At 42.9% G+C, this 20570-nt stretch overlaps 1 protein-coding gene across 1 annotated transcript; it reads left to right on the forward strand.

Moving 5' to 3' along the window:
- The first annotated feature begins 1363 nt into the window (after positions 1-1363).
- xylt2 (xylosyltransferase II) lies at positions 1364-19764 on the forward strand. The gene is made up of 11 exons (XM_028987648.1): positions 1364-1540; positions 6648-7179; positions 7970-8145; positions 9909-10111; positions 12557-12637; positions 12847-13063; positions 13427-13603; positions 14212-14468; positions 15652-15844; positions 15925-16258; positions 17710-19764. The coding sequence occupies exons 1-11, from the start codon at positions 1409-1411 to the stop codon at positions 18030-18032; spliced, it is 2625 nt and encodes an 874-aa protein (XP_028843481.1). The 5' UTR covers positions 1364-1408; the 3' UTR covers positions 18033-19764.
- The last annotated feature ends 806 nt before the right edge of the window (positions 19765-20570 follow it).

The following is a 20570-nucleotide window of genomic DNA, read 5'->3' on the forward strand; positions in this document are numbered from 1 at the left end:
CAATATTTGCCTTGGCAGAGAAAAAATATAATAAAAAAATATATAAAACAAAATTATTTTGTAAAATATGTGTTATGCACAAGGATGGTATATGTACAAGTTCTAAGGTGACACCTGCCTGTGCCTGATTATTCATATAGAAAAATGTACAGTGTGTGTGTATATATATATACCGCACAAATGTATAATGTATGTAAATGTAAATATTGGTGAAGTGAAATTATTTTTATTGTGATACAACGCACACAATGAAATGTGTTTTTATTTAACTATTCACCTTAGTGAGCAGCCATGACAGGTGCTCAGGGAGCAGTGTGTGGGGACGGTGCTTTGCTCAGTGGCACCTCAGTGGTTCGGGATTCGAACCCACAACCTCCTGATTACAGGTCAGCTTCTGTACCCGCTATTCCATCACTGCCCCTAGTCATCTGCATTGAACCCATCACCTTGGTGAGCAGTGGGCAGCCATGAAGAGGGGTGGGGGTGTTTTGTGAATAATCTCATAACAACAAGTCACTTAAACATACACACATGCATAAATATTGTTTCTAGTGTTGTTTTTTTATTTTATTGTCATATAACAGATGAAGTGAAGTGAAGTGTGTGTCATTGTGAAACAATGCAGCACAGCACACGGTGACACAACCAAATGTGTCCTCTGCTTTTAATCATCACCCTTGGTGAGCAGTGGGCAGCGTGTGTGTGGGAACAGTGTTGTGCTCAGTGGCACCTCAGTGGCTCGAACATTCCAATTACTGGTCCGCTTCCTTAACCACTAGGTCACCACTGCAGATAATAATGATAATAATCATTACCAGGAAGTAAATTCTCATTTTCCCCACAACACAGTAATAACAAATACGTTACCAAGAACTTATAAAATAAGGAACATTCTACATGAACAAGAGTTATGAGTCTGTAGTGTAAGAGACTGTAACAATCTGGTATCTCGCACAATGTTTGTTAATATCAATACAAGGAATTCATACAATGTGTATCATGCATGGCAAAGTAAATCTGAACTTGGTGCCAGATGACCTTAGTTTCGATAGATTATGAATAAATTATAAATTGAAAAAATATGAATTAATTATAAATGATCTTACACATAAGTCGAAAAAATTAATATCATACTAAAAATAAAAAAGAAGAAAGCTGTTCTGACAGAGCGTTAATTGCTTTGTTTAAGTTATTTTGTAATTTACACGAAGCTGCATGAAAAACAAAAACCAAAAATCATTTATAATACGCGAACATGGCAACAAACTTCAGACTACTGTTGAACTATTTACTGTTAATGAATTGATTCTGAAATGTTCGGAAACGTCACTCGGCTCACGAATCAAATGCGTCACAACAATTCACCCTAACGAACGAGTCCCCGATCGTTCGCCGCGGCGTCGGGAAAATGGTGGCGAGCGCGCGAGTGCAGCGGATCTTCCGAAGGTACAAACTGGTCATCGCCGCCGCGCTGACAATCCTCCTGGTCCAGGGACTCGTCGTGTGGAGCCTGCGCAGCCTCGAAGAGGGCGAGGCCGAGGTGAGGACGCGCCGCGGCGACTTTTACTCTGCCGCCGAGGCGGGCTAGTTAGCTGACCGGCAGCCGCCGTCTCATTGAAACCTCCCCCGGTTCCGCCAACCAGGCAGCTGGCGCTCCGTCGGCGGGGCCGGTGGAGTCAGATGAGCCGCGGCGGGTGGACAGGGAGCCGCGTCGGCGTTTAAATGTCCCGGCTGCCGCCTCTCTACAAACTCGCGCCATGTGTATAGACGTCCCTATAAAACCTGCCGGCCTTATGGGGACTTTTTTCTTTTCCTTTCTCATGACCGCGTTTATTTCTGGTTGAAGAGGGCAGGGGGCTGTCACGTGAGGGATCGGGGTGGCTGCAGCTTCAGCGTGTGACGAGTTCGGACGAGTAACAGGAATGCACCCCAGGGACCGCTTTTGGGGGCTTGTGGGGACTCTTCATCAGCCCCCAAATGAATCGGATAAGGGCCAGGCTGGTCGCCCTCGGTGGATCAGTTTGTGCTCCACGCTTCTTCATGCCGGCAATTCTTCTTCATCTGATAACATAAAAGAAGCCGAGCGAACTGGTGTGGGCAGCTAGGCGAGTAGGATGGCGTGCCAATCCGAAAATACAAAGGCGGCATTTTTGCCCTTTGTCATATTTCTGCGAAACGAACACACCTCTTTTTCCCTTTGTCTGTCACGTTTCCTCTGTCACGTTCTCCGAGGCCGTAGTGGCGCGTAAATCGGCAGGAAAAACTACAGATCTGTGGGAGCTGGAGGTGGGGGAGGTTGCCGGTATGGTAAGTCATTGGGTTTTGGGGTCTGCGGTGACAGATGCAGGCTCCAGCATCTCTGGCCTCATCACTTCCACAAGTAATGAGCTCCCGCAGGACTGCGCCCCCTTTGCTCTTCTGTCGATGATGGTGTGAAGGAGGGCCGTGCGAGAAGAAGAGGGGCTTTGACTGCGAGCGACTGTGTGTATGTGTGGGGAAAGAGGACTTACACCTTTACGCCAAATTCACGGCCACTTGCCATGTCCACCTTCATGGAAATAGGAGATTAACTATTTGCTCTCTGTTACTTTGTATCAATAACCAAATAATGTTCCATTAAAAAAAAATAATCATAAATTAATGGGTAAAGTGATATCAAATATCCTGGCGTGAAGATTCTAATAATTATGCCATGAGGCAATAATAAAGAATTGCCCTGAAGTATAGTCATCTTTTTAAATCCTCTTTTTCAAGGATGCACTTCGACTAGGCATTGCCCGCTATTTGCAGCGGCAACAGATACCTCGTAGAATTCTTGTAGAATGTCTAATATAGGGGCAGGGCTTTTACAATAGCCAGTGGTGTTGACCTATCCAGAGGGATATCTACATGGCCTCACAACTCCAGGGTTGTGAGTTCGAATCCTGGCTCGGAAGTTTGGTGTTGGTCCAAAGGCATGAACAGGTAGTGAACTGGTGACTCTAAACTGACTGTCGGTGTGAGTGTGTGAGTCTCTGCCCCAGTGTCCCAGGATGGGCTGAGTAACAGGAGAGTGAGAGTTGACCTATCACGAGGAACGTTTGGTAACATCACCGTCAACCAGTTGAAGAAATAAAAAAACGTTCTAAACCTGCTTTTACAAATGCAGTCCTGAGTAACACACTTAACCCTGTGTTTCTCTGGTGGGTGGAACCTTGTAGCACATGGAACTTGCTATATGATCCTAGCTTCATATAGATGATGAAATGTAATTAATTGACTTGTCGGAGTCCCACCGCATATGGACTCTCGGGACGATGGGATGTCACACGTCACCCCGCCTGGAAAAGTGCGTCTGGCTTATGACTGATTATTACGATAACGTCTCGTGATTGCAGAGTTCTAGTATTTCTCTAGGGGTTGCATAAACTCTCCGGAACAGTTGTAGGCATATCTGTGTGTGGACTAGGCTTGGTTAAGCTCTGCCAAATCCTGCTGTCTGTTGTACCACAAACCGCATTAAGCAGACATTTTCGACAGAACTCCAGTTGCAAGTTCTTCAAACAAAAACGGATGGTCGTTCCAACTTCAAAGCACCAGAATTGTTATCATGCTTATGGTTCCTCTGTGGACGCCACCGTTTGTAGGTTCTTAACCGCCCGAGGCTTTCCTCCGTTTCTGTTTCTGCTCATCGTTACAACACCAGCCTTTATTGACCAAGCGAAGCAGCTCGCTCAGTCTGTAGCGAGAGCTAAATCATACTTTTCTTTTATAATCGTTTTATCAAGAAATTCACAGGTCAGGTTAGAGGTTTCTATCCACCCTGGGTTTTTAAAATAAATAAACATGATACACCGCTCATTCAAAGATTTATTACAAGAAATACTGAAATACTGAAAACCAACGTAAGTGACTGGTTTTTGACGTGTAGTGTAACAGAAGTGTATCTGAGTCGATGTGAAAGCTTTACTTTCATACATTTACATTACATTATGTAATTGCATTATATTTGCATACTGAAGTCTGCTGAATGAGTTTCTGTAGATGCTTGTTAAGGATTCTGGAGATTGAAAAGTGTGTCTTGAGTGTGTGGACGTTTGGATGGGTGGTGGATCACCGTAAGAATCACCTAATCTACGAATGAACATGTGGAGTTTTGTACTTAACAAAAAAAAAGGTGAAATAACTGAAAACATGTTTTATATTCTAGTTTCTTCAAAATAGCCGCCCTATGAGCTTCAAGAGGTCATCACCCGAAATCACTTAATTGATGGTAACATGAAAGCACGTTGTAAGTTGCTCTGGATAAGGCCGTCTGCCTTAAATGTAAATGGTTTTCCAACAGTCTTGAAGGAGTTCCCAGAGGTGTTTAGCACTTGTTGCCCCCTTTGCCTTCACTCTGCGGTCCAGCTCACCCCAAACCATCTGGATTGGGTTCAGGTCCGGTGACTGTGGTGGCCAGGTTTCCACTTTTTCTTAAGTACATAACTACACATGTGTTCATTCATAGTTTTGATGCCTTCGGTGAGAATCTACCAACGTAAATGGTCATGAAAATAAAGAAAACACGTTGAATGAGAAGGTGTGTCCAAACTTTTGGCCTGTACTGTATCTCAGGTGGTTTCTTGTAATGAAGTGTTGAAAGTAGGCCCAAACGGTTGTATATTCACATCAATACGCTAAAACAGATTTTAACAGAGATCTTTTTATCAGACCGGGGGTGTCAAGCTGCAACTCCAAGCGTTTGTCCCAATCTTCAGAACTGCAGGCAAATGGCTGCACCGGTCATAGTGCGGCAGTCTGGATATGTGTGACTGAGGTCAGAAACTGAGTTCCTTGCTGTGCAATGGAAACAGGAAGTGGTCAGGTCTGTGTGTGTGTGTGAGTGTGTGTGACAGAAGGACTCTGTCTGTGCGCCAGCAAGCTCTGCTCCCTCTGGTCCATTTGTCTCAGCGAAGCTTCTGAACGTTTGCGGGTTCGTCTCGATATAGGAATTTTTGAGGTTACTTTGAGTTTAAATTCCTCTGAGGTTGACTGGGGCTGGCATCAGCCATGACTGAATCCTCAAGAAATGTTCTCTTTCTTCTCTGGCCAGTTCACCAAATGTCGTATCATTTGCCTGATGTCTGAAATGGTAACCAAACAATATCAACAATAACATGCAAATGAAGTTATGTAATTAGAGCATTTGCTAGGGCGTTATTAGCATGCATGTGAAATGAACGCACGCACACGATTGGTTACGAGCTACATCTCAGTGTAGTTTTCCACTTTCAGTCAAATCTAATAAAGGTGTAATGACTAAAATGTGACTTTAAAAAAATGCCGATTCAGTGAATAATAACACGGCTGAATTCCAGGAGCAGAGCTGGGTTGAGAACCAAGGTTGCTGAGGTCTGCTGACTGAGCTTCTGTAGACGCTTGTGGAGGGTTCTGGAGAAGTTTGGGTGGGTGGTGGATCACCGTAAGCGTCAGGATTACATGCACGCTGACATGCAGTCTAATGTGCAATGTAATGTGCACGCTGTGTGTAATAATAATGCTGCGTGGGCGTGTGCTGGGATGAAGTGCCTTCTGAGTGTGTATATGTGTGTTGGAATGCATGCTGGTGTGAGGCACTACTGGTGTGAAGTGTGCGTTGAGAGGCCAACTCTGGTGAGTGCTGATTGGCTCTTTGACTGTGATATTATTGGGTTAATCCGAGAGCAGAACTCATTTGCCGCCTTTTCACTCTGATTCCAGTGTTCTCTCACCATCGCTTTCCAGTTTCGAATCTGTTACGGTGCTCTGAGTGTGTTTCCTTGTGCAGATGTGTGAGTTTGTGTACCAACGTCCAGTAAATGAATGCCACTTTCTCTCTTTGTTTTTGGGTAGTTTTACTCACTCACGCGGTGCATCTTTCCTGCTGAGAGGCAGCTAATAATAGTTCCTGATGGACACACACACACACACACACACATTAGTGTATGGGCCCTGAGGCAGAATATGTTTATTCTGTTTCATTGTGTATGTGCTCTGAAAGTGAATCACAGTGTATTTAGATCCAAATGCACACTTTCAAGCAATCAGAATCCTGTTTATTAGCTAAATATTTTAATTAGGGCTGCACAATATGGGGGGGAATAAAAAGTCACATTGTGATTAATGAGATCAATATTGCGCTATGCGATTACAGTGTGATGGCACTTGCTCGCGTATCCATAAAATGACACATACAAACTACAAATAACAAAATTATTCATTTCAAAGTGAAACTGCAAATGTTATTTTGCCAGCTTTGCCAAATAGCTGGGCTGTGATTGTGAGGGGACACATATGACGGGGTGCCGTTGTACGGGGTGGGCGTGTGGCTTTGGGCTGCGTAGATGAAAACGGAGTGAGAGTGAGAACCGACTCCGGTCTGGAACGCGGCAGGGACGGTCAACAGAATGACTGATAATATATTGTCGCTTTTGTCTCTCGAGCGACACAATACGATATAAATAACTGTCAAGATTTAATTTACAAGCAATATTCAAATTATAAACAAGACAAAACATCCAGAGCGTAGTGACCCTGTTACTACATTTCGTTGCCCTGTACTTGTACATGTGTAATGACAATAAAGTGGAATGTAATCTAATCTAATCATGTGATTTAGATGTTTCGTGTCTCTCCGTCTCTTGCAGCGGAAGCATCGCCGGTCAAAACTGCCCGACCACAACAGCCAGGACCCCAAGCGAGATGTGACCGGCTGGGAGCGGCAGAATGCCCTGTCCGGGGCCAACCGCGGGCGCTGGAAGCCTGGCCTCGAGCGCCCGGGCGCCACAGCCAGCAGCTCTCTCCGCCGCGGTGCCAGACGTCACGGCGGCAGGAGCTCCTCCAAGAAGAAGTCGGGGGGGCAGGTGAACCCACAAGCGGGGCCAGCGCCACCCTACGACCCCTCCAGCAGCCGGAACTTTACAGACACGCGAGGCGGAGAAGGGGGGCTCAGCAAGGTGTCCCTGGCGCTGCCAGGCGAGCCGGGCAGCGTGGAGGGCGCCCCCCACGTGTCCAGCAGTGACTTTGTGCCTAAGTGTGACATTGTGGGGAAGGACGCCCTCTCCGCCCTCCATCGAGCCGCATCACTGCAGTGCCGGCAAGAAATTGCCAACATCGTGTGTCAGCACCAGGCCGGGCGTCTGATGCCTGGAAAGATGCCACAGTACTGCCCACGACATGGTGAGAGGACATGGGATGGAAATTGGGACAATTTTACCGATGCCAGTGCCCTTATCTGCTTATCGCTTCCTGATCAGCTGACCATGTGTATCCTTCAGATTCATGATTCCAGTGTGACTTGATTCCAATGTGTTCACTAGTATTGTTGGGCATTAGGAAACTTGACCAAATGCGCATATCAGCCTTCCATACTGCTTTATTATCTTCTTTCTTTGTGAAGTTGACACGTACATACGACAAGTTCCTTCTCTTGGAATTGGATTGCATGAAACAAACAGTTCCAATGAAAAGAATTTGGAACCGGTTCTTGATTTGCTTTCCACTTCAGACAGACTGTATGTATATAATCAATGGGCAATACATATACCTGAGATATGGTTACTATGTCATGTTCTCAAATACGTTATTCTGAGCCAATAATCTATCTGCATGTTTGGTTTGGTTTGGTCGCGGACGTGGAACCAGGATGAATATGACAGAGCACATCTGTCATGAGGGAAACCAGGCATAAACAGAGGAGGGAGACCTGAGTTTGTGATCTGCGTTGCCAGATTGGGCGGTTTTGAATTTCATGATACACAATTCTCAGCCCTCCTGGCAATATGTCACACATGCAAGTGTTGCTGAATGTTTTCTCCCCTTGAAATACCCCTTGTTCATGTGCTCGTCAGCAGACATCGTCAACATGATCTCAGGAGCATCACCAACACCAAACCAAACGTGACTTTTTTTTTTTTCCTCAAAATAAGGTCTTATTTGAACCCGTACTCTCATCCTTTTTGTTTTACAGTTCTCTCCAATGCAGTCCAACAGGATGATGGTGTGGACAACGACATCTCTAAGGTGGAGAATCCGGCGAGGGTGGCGTTCATGCTGGTGGTCCACGGCCGGGCAGTGCGTCAGCTGAGGCGTCTGTTTAAAGCCATATATCACAAAGACCACTTCTATTACATCCACGTGGACAAGGTATGCCAAGAGCCTTGAGGTGCTTTCGCAACAGAAAACATCCCTTTTAGACTTGGCATGGAAGTTCTCCTCCTGTCAGGCTCTTCCTGTTGGAATTTTGGAGCAGAAATGGCATCAGAATTCATCTTTTCTGGCCTACAATCCATAGATTTCCAGTTAGACTGGATCAACTTGTTAGTTTTGTGTCTGACAAAAGCATCGTTGTGCAATGCGTTCTTAAATTTCTGACTGGACAAGGAAGTGTATTTTGACAGTCGTGCAGATTTAATGGAATTCCAAAGGCACCTGAGTGCTACCAGCTACACTCAACACATTGATGACTAAAACGCTTTACCAGTAGACACCAACAAATTAGATATTTTGCAACACTTTTAATTTGCCGGTGGGTGGGGGGTTGCCTTGTCTTGTGTTCAGGTCAGTACGGTAATTTAATGCTCTTTCCCAGAGTAATTTACATTCATTATTTACAGATTGAGACCATTTGGAGCAACAGATGGCTCAGCTCAGGGACACAATAGTACTTACGGGAGTTGTTGGGTGGAGTGATTATTAACCGGATTGAAGCCAGCCAGCGTGTGTGTGTATCCCGGTCTCCATTCGATAGAATCGGCACCCTGGCTTTTATATATAGCACCTAGTTCCCTGCTTAGCTCCACTTCGAAAATGGTGCCCATACACTTTTTTTTTTTTATTGCAATCAGTGCTTAAGTATTTTTTAAGCATGTAAATGCTTCCTGTGAACCTTAATTAACAAACCAGTGAAGGATCACAACAAGTCCTTTTTGTGGATAATGGCCTCTTTTTTTGGAGCAGTGCTTCTGCCAGAGGTAGTTTAGCCATCCCTGGACAACTTAATTCTCCCAAAATTCCCATCGTGGTAGTTCAAAGTCAGTGAGTGATCTCCTTTGTGGCCTACCTGTCGTGACAACTGCATTAGCGTGTGTTAAACTGATGTTTGGATGCGTTAGCACTTATAAACATGTAATTAGCTCATTGCCAGCTCCCCAATTGGGCTTCCCTGGTGCGTCCTCTTTCATTTGTCCTCCCTGATTTATGAGGGGCTTGATCCGTGCTGGCAGTTTAGACAGAGGAGCTGCCAGATTTCAACTTAGAGCTGCTCACAAAGGGAACAGAAAGACTCACAAATCATTAAATTGTTAATTCCCTTCTGGGAAACACCGCCGCGGATAACATAACTGATAAACGTAATTTAATTTTGATAGAACTTGAGAGCTGCGGCGGTGCCTTTCTGTCAGCTGAGCTGAGCAGTGCAGACACAAGGCAGCCGGCAGGTCTTCTTCAGTTATTACTGGTTACTGTTGAGTGGGTTCTAGGGAAGGGAGGGAGTTAAAAATGAGTAGGCTTCTGTTACTGGGGCAGTGGTGGACTAGCGGTTAAGGAAGCGGCCCAATAATCAGAAGGTTGCTGGTTCGAATCCCGATCCGCAGAGGTGCCACTGAGCGAAGCACCGTCCCCCCACGCTGCTCCCCAGGCGCCTGTCATGGCCACCCACTGCTCACCAAGGGTGATGGGTTAGTGTTTCACATTGACAGACACTTCCACTTTTCACTTCACTACAGACCCTGTAATATTTGAACCCGCTGAATTGTCGGGCTGATGGTTAAATGAAGTAGTTCCTTTCATGCACATTTTTGCCATGCGAAATGCCAGACAAACCACGTAACTTCTCAAATTCTAACGATAGGGGGAGAAGGTGTTTAGGACCGCACGGTATTCAGGCCCCTGTCTACTTTTGACCTCAGCGCTCAGACTATCTGCACCGGGAGGTGCTGCGCATGACTGAGATGTATCCCAACGTGAAGGCCACACCCTGGCGCATGGTGACCATCTGGGGAGGGGCCAGCCTGTTGAAGGCCTACTTGAGGAGCATGCAGGACCTGCTGGCCATGAAAGACTGGACGTGGGACTTTTTCATCAACCTGAGTGCCACTGACTTTCCTACCAGGTGAGCTGAACAAGCCATCAAGTAATACACTGCAAATTACACCACCAAAGTCTATTTGCTAATAAATAAGTAATTTTCCATATGCAGACGTATCTATTTTATTTTGTTTGCCTTTTGTTCTGTATCTGAATTGACAGCAGGTGTTTCATGTACACAGTACCTCCTCTTGTTTTTCATTAGAGAGCAGAAATGTTTGCAGTATCGCTGAGCAATATGGCCTAAAAATGCCTGATACGTCATTTTCTCTATAATGTTATCACAACAGTTGTAGTAAATTGGTTTTAAATCAAACATCTGATCATGAAAGCAGTCAAGTCAATATCTATAAATCCATGTAGCCCATTTTGCTAATTGCTGTCATACACAGTTTAACGGTGTGGAAAAATGATGTTGCTTAGCAACAGCAATCACTTGGCCATCAGGTAGTTGCAGCATGCCATTCTGGTTATATATTGAATGGTAAAACAAGGAAAATATTAAATGTGAGAATTAAATTTAATACAAATATGCATTCAGAGTTGTCCCAGAATGCTTCTAGGTTAGTGGTTCTCAAACAAAAATTTTATTCCTAATACAAATATTAATCACAGTTATTGACCGTAATCCACTGTCAGTACTGCAAACACACAGCAGCTGTGAATGTTAAAGGTCTCTTATTATGAAAATGTCACTTTGTGGGATTATTTAACAGTTCCCCTAGCCTGTCTTTGCTTCTGTAGTGGCTAGAAATGGCTATATGTATAAAGAGTGCTTTGGCAATTCTGCTTTGCTGTTCAGGGAGCGACGGCTCAGACGGTCTGATCTGAAATGTCTCCCCTTATGTCATCATAAGGGGAAAGGTTACCCCTTATATAGGAGTTTACCTGTATATGTACCTGTATATGTACAGGTATGTTACCTCCTACATAAGACGTATTTCTTAAGAAAAAAAGAAAATTCATAATAGGGGACCTTTTAAGTATATTGTCTGAGGGACCACAGGAAGAGGACCAAGTACTAAATTTTTGATAAAAAAAAAAAAAAATCCAATCACCTAGCAACTGCAACGCTTTATACGTTTTCAAGCCATGACGTCAGCGGAGTTACTTTTTTAGGGGAGGGGTGGGAAATTCTCAGGGCAGAAAAAGCATGAGGAACAGAAGATAACCTTATGACAACATAAGGGGAGAAATTCCATATCCGACCGGGTATGGTAACTAATATTAATGTTAAATAATCTCACAAAATGAATTTTTCATGAGAGGGGACCTTTAACACTCAAAGACCCATTTGGACCTGGTTTCCGCAAAAGCACCAAGAGCTGCAAATTCTTTTTGACATGTAAAATGAAGATAACACTGCATATTTTATTTTTACATTTTTGCTATGTATAAAAATAGGCTGGTGTATTGCTTGTGAAATTTATGCAAATAAAACATTTTTAACATTTAGAACATTTTATAAATCTGAGTTGATGGTCTATTTCAAATGAAATCAGTAGCCAAAATTAAAGTATACATGCAGTAAACTAAAATTGACTATTGATTGCCTCTGGCTTAGCCTACCTGGCAATGAAAAGCTTGATAAATGCACAGTGGTTTGGCGGGCATATACAGCATTTGTGGCTCATATTTTAAGCAAAAAAAATTAAACACATTGCATTTTAATGATGAAAGATCACAAAAATCTTCAAATTACAAAGTAATTGTAATAGTAATTGTATAAATTAATAATATGATCTCTGTATAAAGGGTTGTTTCATTTGAGTGGGTGCTGGTAATATGTTTTTTGGATACTGAGCAATAATGAGGGATTTTTTAACAACCTATTACCTAGCTGTATGTTGCACTGACTCTCCAAGGCCTGTAATGCAAATTCACTTACATGTGCGGTCATCATGGTATGAGGGCACGGTGACCTGTTTCAACTATAAAGATCAACAGCCAAATGGACTCATGACTCCTTTTATACAGGCCACCTTCAGCTAATGTTCTCTAAAGAAATTAAACTGACCTTGGATTTGGGCTGCCTGTTGGGTCAGTGCACACGGTAATTATGTTTGCAGATCTGCAGGTTTAAATGGTTCTATTGATGTAGTCGAGTTAGACTCTTTGTGGGTTCAGCACTCTTTGAGTGTGTGTATGTGTGTGTGTGTGTATGTGTCTGTCTGTCTAGGGACTTTTAGAAGATTCTCATCCCCTTCATTTCTCTCCTTCGCTCACTATTGCACTGACACTGCAATTTCCTAAACTGTCAAAGGTTTTATGATGCTAAATTATATTTCAAATCCTGGTGCATTTGAGGTTTTGGTATGAGTTAGTGTGCACACGCACACACACACACAAAGCTAAAATCCTGTCATGAATTGCTTTCAGTGAAAGCAATGCCACGGTTGGGTCAGCATTTAAATACTAACATTATTCCTCTTCATCCTGTCTGTTTATTACACATTACTACTATGAACAGGACCAATGATGAGCTGGTGGCTTTTCTGTCCAAGCACAGAGACAAGAACTTCCTTAAGTCACATGGCCGGGAGAATGCGAGGTACAAACAATGAAATGGAAGCATTTTGTTGTTTTTTTTTAATGTTTTTGTTTGGACCTTCTTATGTTTTTTTTGAGACACATGTGTTATAAATGTGCAGCACCTCTTGAACATTTTTTTATTATGTACATAATATTTTTATGAGGCCTATTTACAAAAATTGAATTTACCTGAGTCTCAGATTAATATCAGATGTCACTCCTGCACAGATTCATTAAGAAACAGGGCCTAGACCGACTGTTCCATGAGTGTGACAACCACATGTGGCGCCTGGGTGAACGGCGAATTCCAGAAGGTCTTGAGGTTTCTGGAGGCTCTGATTGGTTTGCCTTGACGAGGCGGTTTGTGGAGTATGTGGTGAACTCTGACGATGAGCTGGTGGCAGGCCTGAAGCAGTTCTACACATATGCACTGCTTCCTGCTGAGGTAACCTGCACACACTAATACAACAATCCAAAATCATCTTCTTGGTTTAGTAAAATAGTTCATCTTGATGCTTGATACCGCAGGATACGTATAAATAATCATCAGCATTAAGGCACATAAAAGCTTTTCTTTAATGAAATTGGAAAGAAAGAACAATGTTCAGATTAAGCCCATGCTGCCATGGGGTAAAATGTCACTGCTGTCAGCAGTCAACACAAATCCTCCTACAGATCTGCATTGGATTCAGATGGATTTTGGCTAACTTCTTGCATTGTTTAAAGCTTGGTCTTCACACTTCAGCAGCAGACCAGTGATGACCTTCTTTTACATTTGTATTAATTCTTTAATTTGTTTGCTCTCTAGTCTTTCTTCCACACGGTTCTGGGAAACAGTCACATGTGTGGGACATTAGTGGACAACAACCTGCGCGTCACCAACTGGAACCGCAAGCTGGGCTGCAAGTGCCAGTATAAACACATAGTTGACTGGTGTGGCTGCTCACCCAATGACTTTAAACCAGCAGACCTCATTAGGATCCAGGTAAGGTTTTTGTTGTCTTAACTTAATTAACCATGTCAGAGTTAGTGGTCTTAATTAGCCATGTCTTAATTTACAAGGTTTGAGTTAGTGGTGATAAGTTAGTGGCTTTGGTGGCACCTTGGTGGATTGGGATTCTAACCGGCAAACTTATGACTGCTTTCTTAACCGCTATGCCACCACTGCCCAATGTTCCTTAAAATCTTGAAGAAGAAAAAAAGAAACATTTTCACCCTATCTTATCAACATATTTTTTTAGCTAATATTTAAAATGAGCCGACATTTAAATTAGACACAAAATGTGCTCTTGTAATGACAGTCTGGAATATTAACTTTTGGAGACCACAAGGGGGCGATATAAAATCTATTTTGCTCACCTAACGTATTTGAATGTTCAGAGTGAGGCAGAATATCAATACCATTACCAATACCAATGCATTTTTGCATGTTTATTTAAATAGAAAAAAATGCTGATATTTATTTATTATGGGTAATTATTATGGTATTGATTATGGGTTATTGACTAAGGGTATGTCTAATAAGAGTTAACTGTTAGAATATTGTTGTTTGAAACACTTTTTTTTTTTTTGGTAATGTTTTTCTTACCACAGCAATTGACCCGGCCCACATTCTTCGCCCGCAAGTTTGAATCAACCGTGAACCAGGAAGCCATTGACATCCTCGACGCACATCTATATGGACACTACATGCCGGGCACAGTGGCGTTAAAGTCATATTGGGAAAGCTTGTTTGAGCGCGAGGACGGAAAGGCCATTCTCAGCGACGTGGCGGTCACGGCCCACACAGCCTTCTTCAGACTGGGCGTCCGCAGCCTGCAGGGCAAGCAGGAGACTGTGGAGGGCTGCAGGTATGACTTTGTGCTGAGAAAGTGACCTTCTATTAGTGAAAGTGAGAAAGTGAAGTGATAGCCACGGCAGCACAGCACGTAGGGCACACAACAAAATGTGTCCTCTGCATTTAACCCATCACTCATAGTGAGCAGTGGGCAGTTTGGCAGTTCTTGGCAGTTCGGGATTTGAACTGACAACCGTCCGCTTCCCTACCCACTAGGCCGCCACTGCCCCAATAATACATTTGGCGGTGAGGTGAGGTGGGCAGTACTTTCAGATGAAATTTCAGATCGTCTGTTGGACATCTGTAGGTGGTAGTAGCCTAGTGGGTAACACACTCGCCTATGAACCAGAAAACCCAGGTTCAAATCCCACTTACTACCATTGTGTCCCTGAGCAAGACACTTAACCCCTTCAGGGGGGGACTGTCCCTGTAACTACTGATTGTAAGTCGCTCTGGATAAAAGCGTCTGATAAATGCTCTAAATGTAAATGTAAATGGACTGATGGAGTTGTGGTTCATCAAGCATTTGAAGGTAATACTGATGTTTATGTAATGAAAAACAAAGAATTGCTGTGGCCACCAGAAATGCTTGAGAAATTGTATAGGGCAATCCCAAAAATATAGTGGGGGTAAAAAAATTTCAATTTAGAATGCACGTGTGGGCGTAGCCCAATTGTTTAAATGAGTGTGCTTGAATCACAGGGTTCAAAGACCCTTAGCACTACTGAAAATGAAGCTTTGGACAGAGTGCAGTCAGTCTTTTGAACTCCATTTAAATGTTTTGCTGATTACCAGTAGCCTTCTGCAAGCCCACTGTTGCCTCATATCTCAGCCTAAGTAGGAAAACCTTAGTCTCTGTGCATTTAACATTATTTTGGATTCTCTGAAGCATCATCATAACTTGTGATGGACTGATCTTCCATCTGAAACCTTGACATGGACTTGTGGGTGTTGAAAATGGATGGATGCTTTTGCTCATCAGTCGTATTGTCTTGCCTGGCTGCGGCAGCGTTACAGCTCTGCAATCGATCTCCCCCTGCTCCATTTTTCACTCTGATGTTAACAAGAGAGCAGGGGATTGATTTTTTTTTTTCCTTCACCATAACATCAGTTACATCGTGCATCAGTCTCGGTGGTACTGGATCTGTTGCTTTAAAACATTACAGTCAGAGCTGCAATCTTTCTGACCACTTCAGGTTTCAGCCAGTCGACTTTCCCACGTCCATCCACCTGTATTTCCAAGACGACCGTTTCCAGGGTTACCTGGTGAAGCAGGAGGTGCAGACGGCCTCAGGCGGGAGGGAGTTGCTGGAGGTTTGGGCCGTCCCCCAGCGCAGGTTACAGTTCGAGAAGAACCTGCGTGAATTTGAGAGGCTGAAGCTCCTCGAGGTGAGATTCATAAATTTGACTGAATTGCCTTAAACAGAATGTAAAATCATAAACTGCATTTTTTTTTTTTATTCTCCCAGGTTGGCACTGAATGGGACCCCAAAGAGCGAATCTTCAGGAACTTTGGTGGTGTCATTGGGCCACTGGATGAGCCGGTGGCTGTGCAGAAGTGGACAAGGGGGCCCAACCTGACTGCCACAGTCGTGTGGATCGACCCGGCCAATGTGGTGGCGGCGTCCTATGATATCAGCGTAGATGTGGATGCTGAGTTCACACAGTACAAGCCGCCGCTGAAACACCCTCTGCGGCCTGGTGCATGGACCGTTCGCATCCTGCGCCTGTGGGAGCGCATCGCTGAGGTTCGCTTCCTGGTCACCCCGCTCACATTCAAGGATGGGGAGCCGCTGAGCAAAGGTAGGAAGTAGGAAGCCACAGCTCACTGCTTAAACACTACTGATGATGAAAAAAAAATTCAATGGAGTGCTTTGTGGTAACTTGCATAGCCCCGATTTAAGGCAAAGTCACATTAAAACTGCATCCTGTGTAAACTAGTTAAATGACAATCACTTCACTTGCAAATAGGCTGACAATATTTTAATGCTGGTGCTTGGAGAGACACATTTTTGGAGGTCCTCGCAGTGAAAATTTTGCACCAGCCATGTATTTTTTCGATATACAGTGGGCATGGAAAGTATTCTTTTTACTCTTTGTTATATTGCAGCCATTTGTTCATTTTTTCCTCATTAATGTATACACAGCACCCCATATTGACAGATAAACACAGAGTTGGTGATATTTTTGCAGACTTATTAACAAAGAAATAGTGAAATATCACAGGATCCTCTGCTATTCCTACTTGCAGATCCTCTCCAGTTCTGGCAGGTCAGATGGTAAACGTTGGTGGACAGCCATTTTTAGGTCTCTCCAGAGGTGCTCAGTTGGGTTTAAGTCATGGCTCTGGCTGGGACATTCAAGAACAGTCAGTTGTTGTGAAGCCACGCCTTCGTTATTTTAGCTGTGTTCTTAAGTTCATTGTCTTGTTGGAATGTTCTAGTAGTCCCAAACGTCTTCCATTTAAGGATTATGGTGACCACTGTGCTCTTAGGAACCTTAAGCGCAGCAGAATTTTTATTGTAACCTTGGCCAGATCTGCATCTCGCCACAATTTTGTCTCTGAGCTCATCAGGCAGTTCCTTTGATGTCATGATTCTCATTTGCTCTGACCTGCACTGTGAGCTGTAAGGTCTCATACAGACAGGGGTGTGGCTTTCCTAATCTAGTCCAATCGGTATAATCAAACACATCTGGACTCAAATGAAGGTGTAGAACCATCTCATGGATGATCAGAAGAAATGGAAGCACCTGAGTTAAATATATGACGGTCACAGCAAAGGGTCTGAATAATTAGTACCATGTAATATTTCAGTTTTCTTTGTTAATAAAAAAAAAAAAAAGTCAACAATTCTGTGTTTTTCTGTCAATATGGGGTGCTGTGTGTACATTAATGAGGAAAAAACCTTTAAGCAAATGGCTGCAATATAACAAAGAGTGAAAAATGTAAGGGGGGGTCAGAATACTTTCCGTTCTAGAGTTCTGGAATATTGTAAAAAAAAAAAAATATGAAAAAGAACACAATTCAGTGGACAATGTGACTAATTATAACAGTTCATAACCCAAGTAATCTAGTGTATACTTGATTACTTTCCCAGCCAATTTCCCCGCACAATTGTCGTCATTTTTTATTTTTATACATACATACATACATGTGTATGTATATAGATACTTTTTATATATATATCAGGTAATAAATTACTACTATTTGGTCAATTATTCAGTTTCTTTGTCAACTTTTTTTGTCCCCACAGAGGAGCACACATGGCTCCACACAGGTCCTCCAGGGAACCTGTATCTGGATCAGAGCTTCCAGCAGCTGGGCACTGTGCTCAGGCTGCCTCCCATGGAGCCGGCCCTGCAGGAGTCCCAGAGAAACGCCCAGCTGGTGGGCCCCGCCCTGGAGGCATGGGCCGACCGCAGCCTGGGCAGCTTCTGGTCAACCGGCGGTGTCTGCTCCAGCCAAGCACTGCCCTGCCCATCCGTTGGACTCTGTGGCAAGTCGGCATGGAGTTCGCTCTCGTCCGACCCAAAGTCGGAACTGGGGCCTGTCAAAAACAACGGGCGCATCAGGTAGCCCCAGGAGCCGGGGGTAGGAAAAACGCGTTGCAAGGAGCCCGTCTGGGTGGGGTGCTTGTTACGGGTTACAGGGATTCCCCACCTCCACCTGAGCTGTTGGTGCCATGTAAAGCTCCTCCATTCTGGGGCAGAATGAAAAAAAAAACTAGAGGGATGTGGAAGAACCTATGGAATTTGCACATGACTGCCAGCTTACTACTACTTTATATGTCAGATGTCATATTTGCCATCTTCTTACTTGTTTGTTGTTTGCCAGAGGTTGTCTTCTTTGTGAACAAACAAATGTGCACATTTTATACGTTTATTTTGGGGGGGGGGGTCAAAACTGTGGCCGAATGCTGGAAACTGTTGTATAAACTTCTGTGGACTAAAGGATGTTAATGCTTATTTTGAAGCATTATTAATACCGAAGCCGTGTGATGAAGTGCACTTTACTGTTTAAGAAGCCTTGCGCTGGACCCCCACCCCTGCTGCACAAGGATTGGCTGGATTGTTTACTTGGACAGAACTTTAGTTTTCCATAGATGATGGTTCACACCTAATGCTGGGCGTTTTTGGGGTGACTTTGGGGTGAGTCAGTCAGCTTTCTGGACGACATTGGACACCCCTGCTTTTACATGTTCATGAAAAAATGTCTGTGTTGCTGTTTTTAATGATTACAGCATGCCTCACCCTTTCACAGAGCAAAAGCCTTTGATTGGCAATCACACAAAGAGGAAAAAAGTGGGTGAATTTCGGGAATGCTATTGTTGGGTTTTGAAGGGTTAATTTTATAGAGTGGTTTTCAAACCAGTCCATTTTTTATGATCTAGCTCACTGTACTCAGTAGATCAATAGCTGGTTCCCTTGTACTGGCATCTGGAACACACTGAAAATCTGGACTGGTGAATGGGTCTAATGGACTGGGTTTAGAACCACTGGTTTAGGGTCCTATACAACTGTGACTGGTTATCTTTGGTTGAATGTTTTTTCTTTTTTTTCCTCATCTGACTCTCATCTGATTTGAATGAAGTGCCTAGTTGATGAAGACACCATATTGATAAATTATCAATGCTTATTAATTCTAATAATTATTTTTTATTTAATATTTTTAAACAATTTTTTTTTTTTTTAGTTAATTTAGTTTTTTTTCCGCTCCATTTGTGTTTTTTTTGCCTTTAAATGGTGGTGGGCAGGATTTGTTGTCTTTAATGTCCAGTTAACAGCATATGGTCATTTACCACTTGTTAACCAATGCAGTCCTTAATAATCTTTAATTATCTAAATTATCTTTAAAATGCCAACGTTGGTGTTGTGGTTTTTTGGATTAAAATTGAGGTACCCCCTTGCCCCCTTTCATTTTAATTCAAAGTGTAATATTTTAATTTTGCTATGCCCACATAAAAATTATAACAAATGGTACAAAGCGTAGGATTTAAGTGTCCTTTTAACCTGTGAAATATAGGCTTCTAACCCAGGACATCTCTGAGTGCCGCTATCAGATGATTTTGATGCAGATTGTCTTCGTTTGTGGCATCTGTCAGCAGAAAATTGTGACACAAAATATATATTCATATTTTTTATTTTTATATCCATGATGTCCACATGCTTCTGTTTCATACTGTCTTAATCTGTTGTGTGTGTGTGTGGGATCTCAGTGTCCAATTCTTAATGCTTTTCACAGCCGAGGTTGGAAGCTCACAGACCACAGATCAACTGGTGACAATAAAAATGTTAAGTTATGACTTCAAGTGCCTCAGAGTTGTTGGACCTTTTTGTTCCTCAGTTAAAATTAATGTATAATGTAATTAGGCTGATTGTATGCCTGTTGGCACTGACAGGATTCTCATGAATGTGCCAACGATAGAGAATAAATATATTTTTTTACATATGGAACACTGTTCCATATACATACTCATGTTTTATTAGAATATACTGTATATATACTGTATCTTACAAATTTATGTTAATTTCACAGTACCGCGAGTCCCGGAAGATTAGGTACAGGGTTGGATATACCCTGGGCACACAATCACACTCACACACCACTAACACCTACAGCATATTTAGAGCACCAGTTCACCTAGTGTACATGCCTATGGGTGGTGGGAGGAAACCTGTGGAAATGTGAGGAGAGGACACACCCATAAAATCTGGATTAGATCTCAGCACTGTATGGCCAATGGATGTTAACATCTAGAAGAAGCAGGATTTAGTTGGGAAAGGCCTTAATATCATAGGTAAGAAATCTGCATTTTTCAATATAGCTTTGATTGACTTCAATGCATAGAAAAACTAATTACGCATTTATGCAAATATAAAAAAATGACTAAGAATGTTTAAATTTCTATGTATAAAGTAATATTAAGAGCTTAGATACATGTACATTTTTAAGTAATGGGAAATGGGGAAAATTTTGATAATTAGTAATTAGAGGCAAAATCATGCTGAAATTCTCAGATTTACGAATGTTTATATGATCTATTGTCAAAATATAAACTAATGATCATTGCTGATCATTGCTGATGTGATGTGTTGATGAGGTTAACATGTATAA

Source organism: Denticeps clupeoides, chromosome 7, assembly GCF_900700375.1.
Source record: "Denticeps clupeoides chromosome 7, fDenClu1.1, whole genome shotgun sequence".
NCBI lineage: Eukaryota > Metazoa > Chordata > Actinopteri > Clupeiformes > Denticipitidae > Denticeps > Denticeps clupeoides.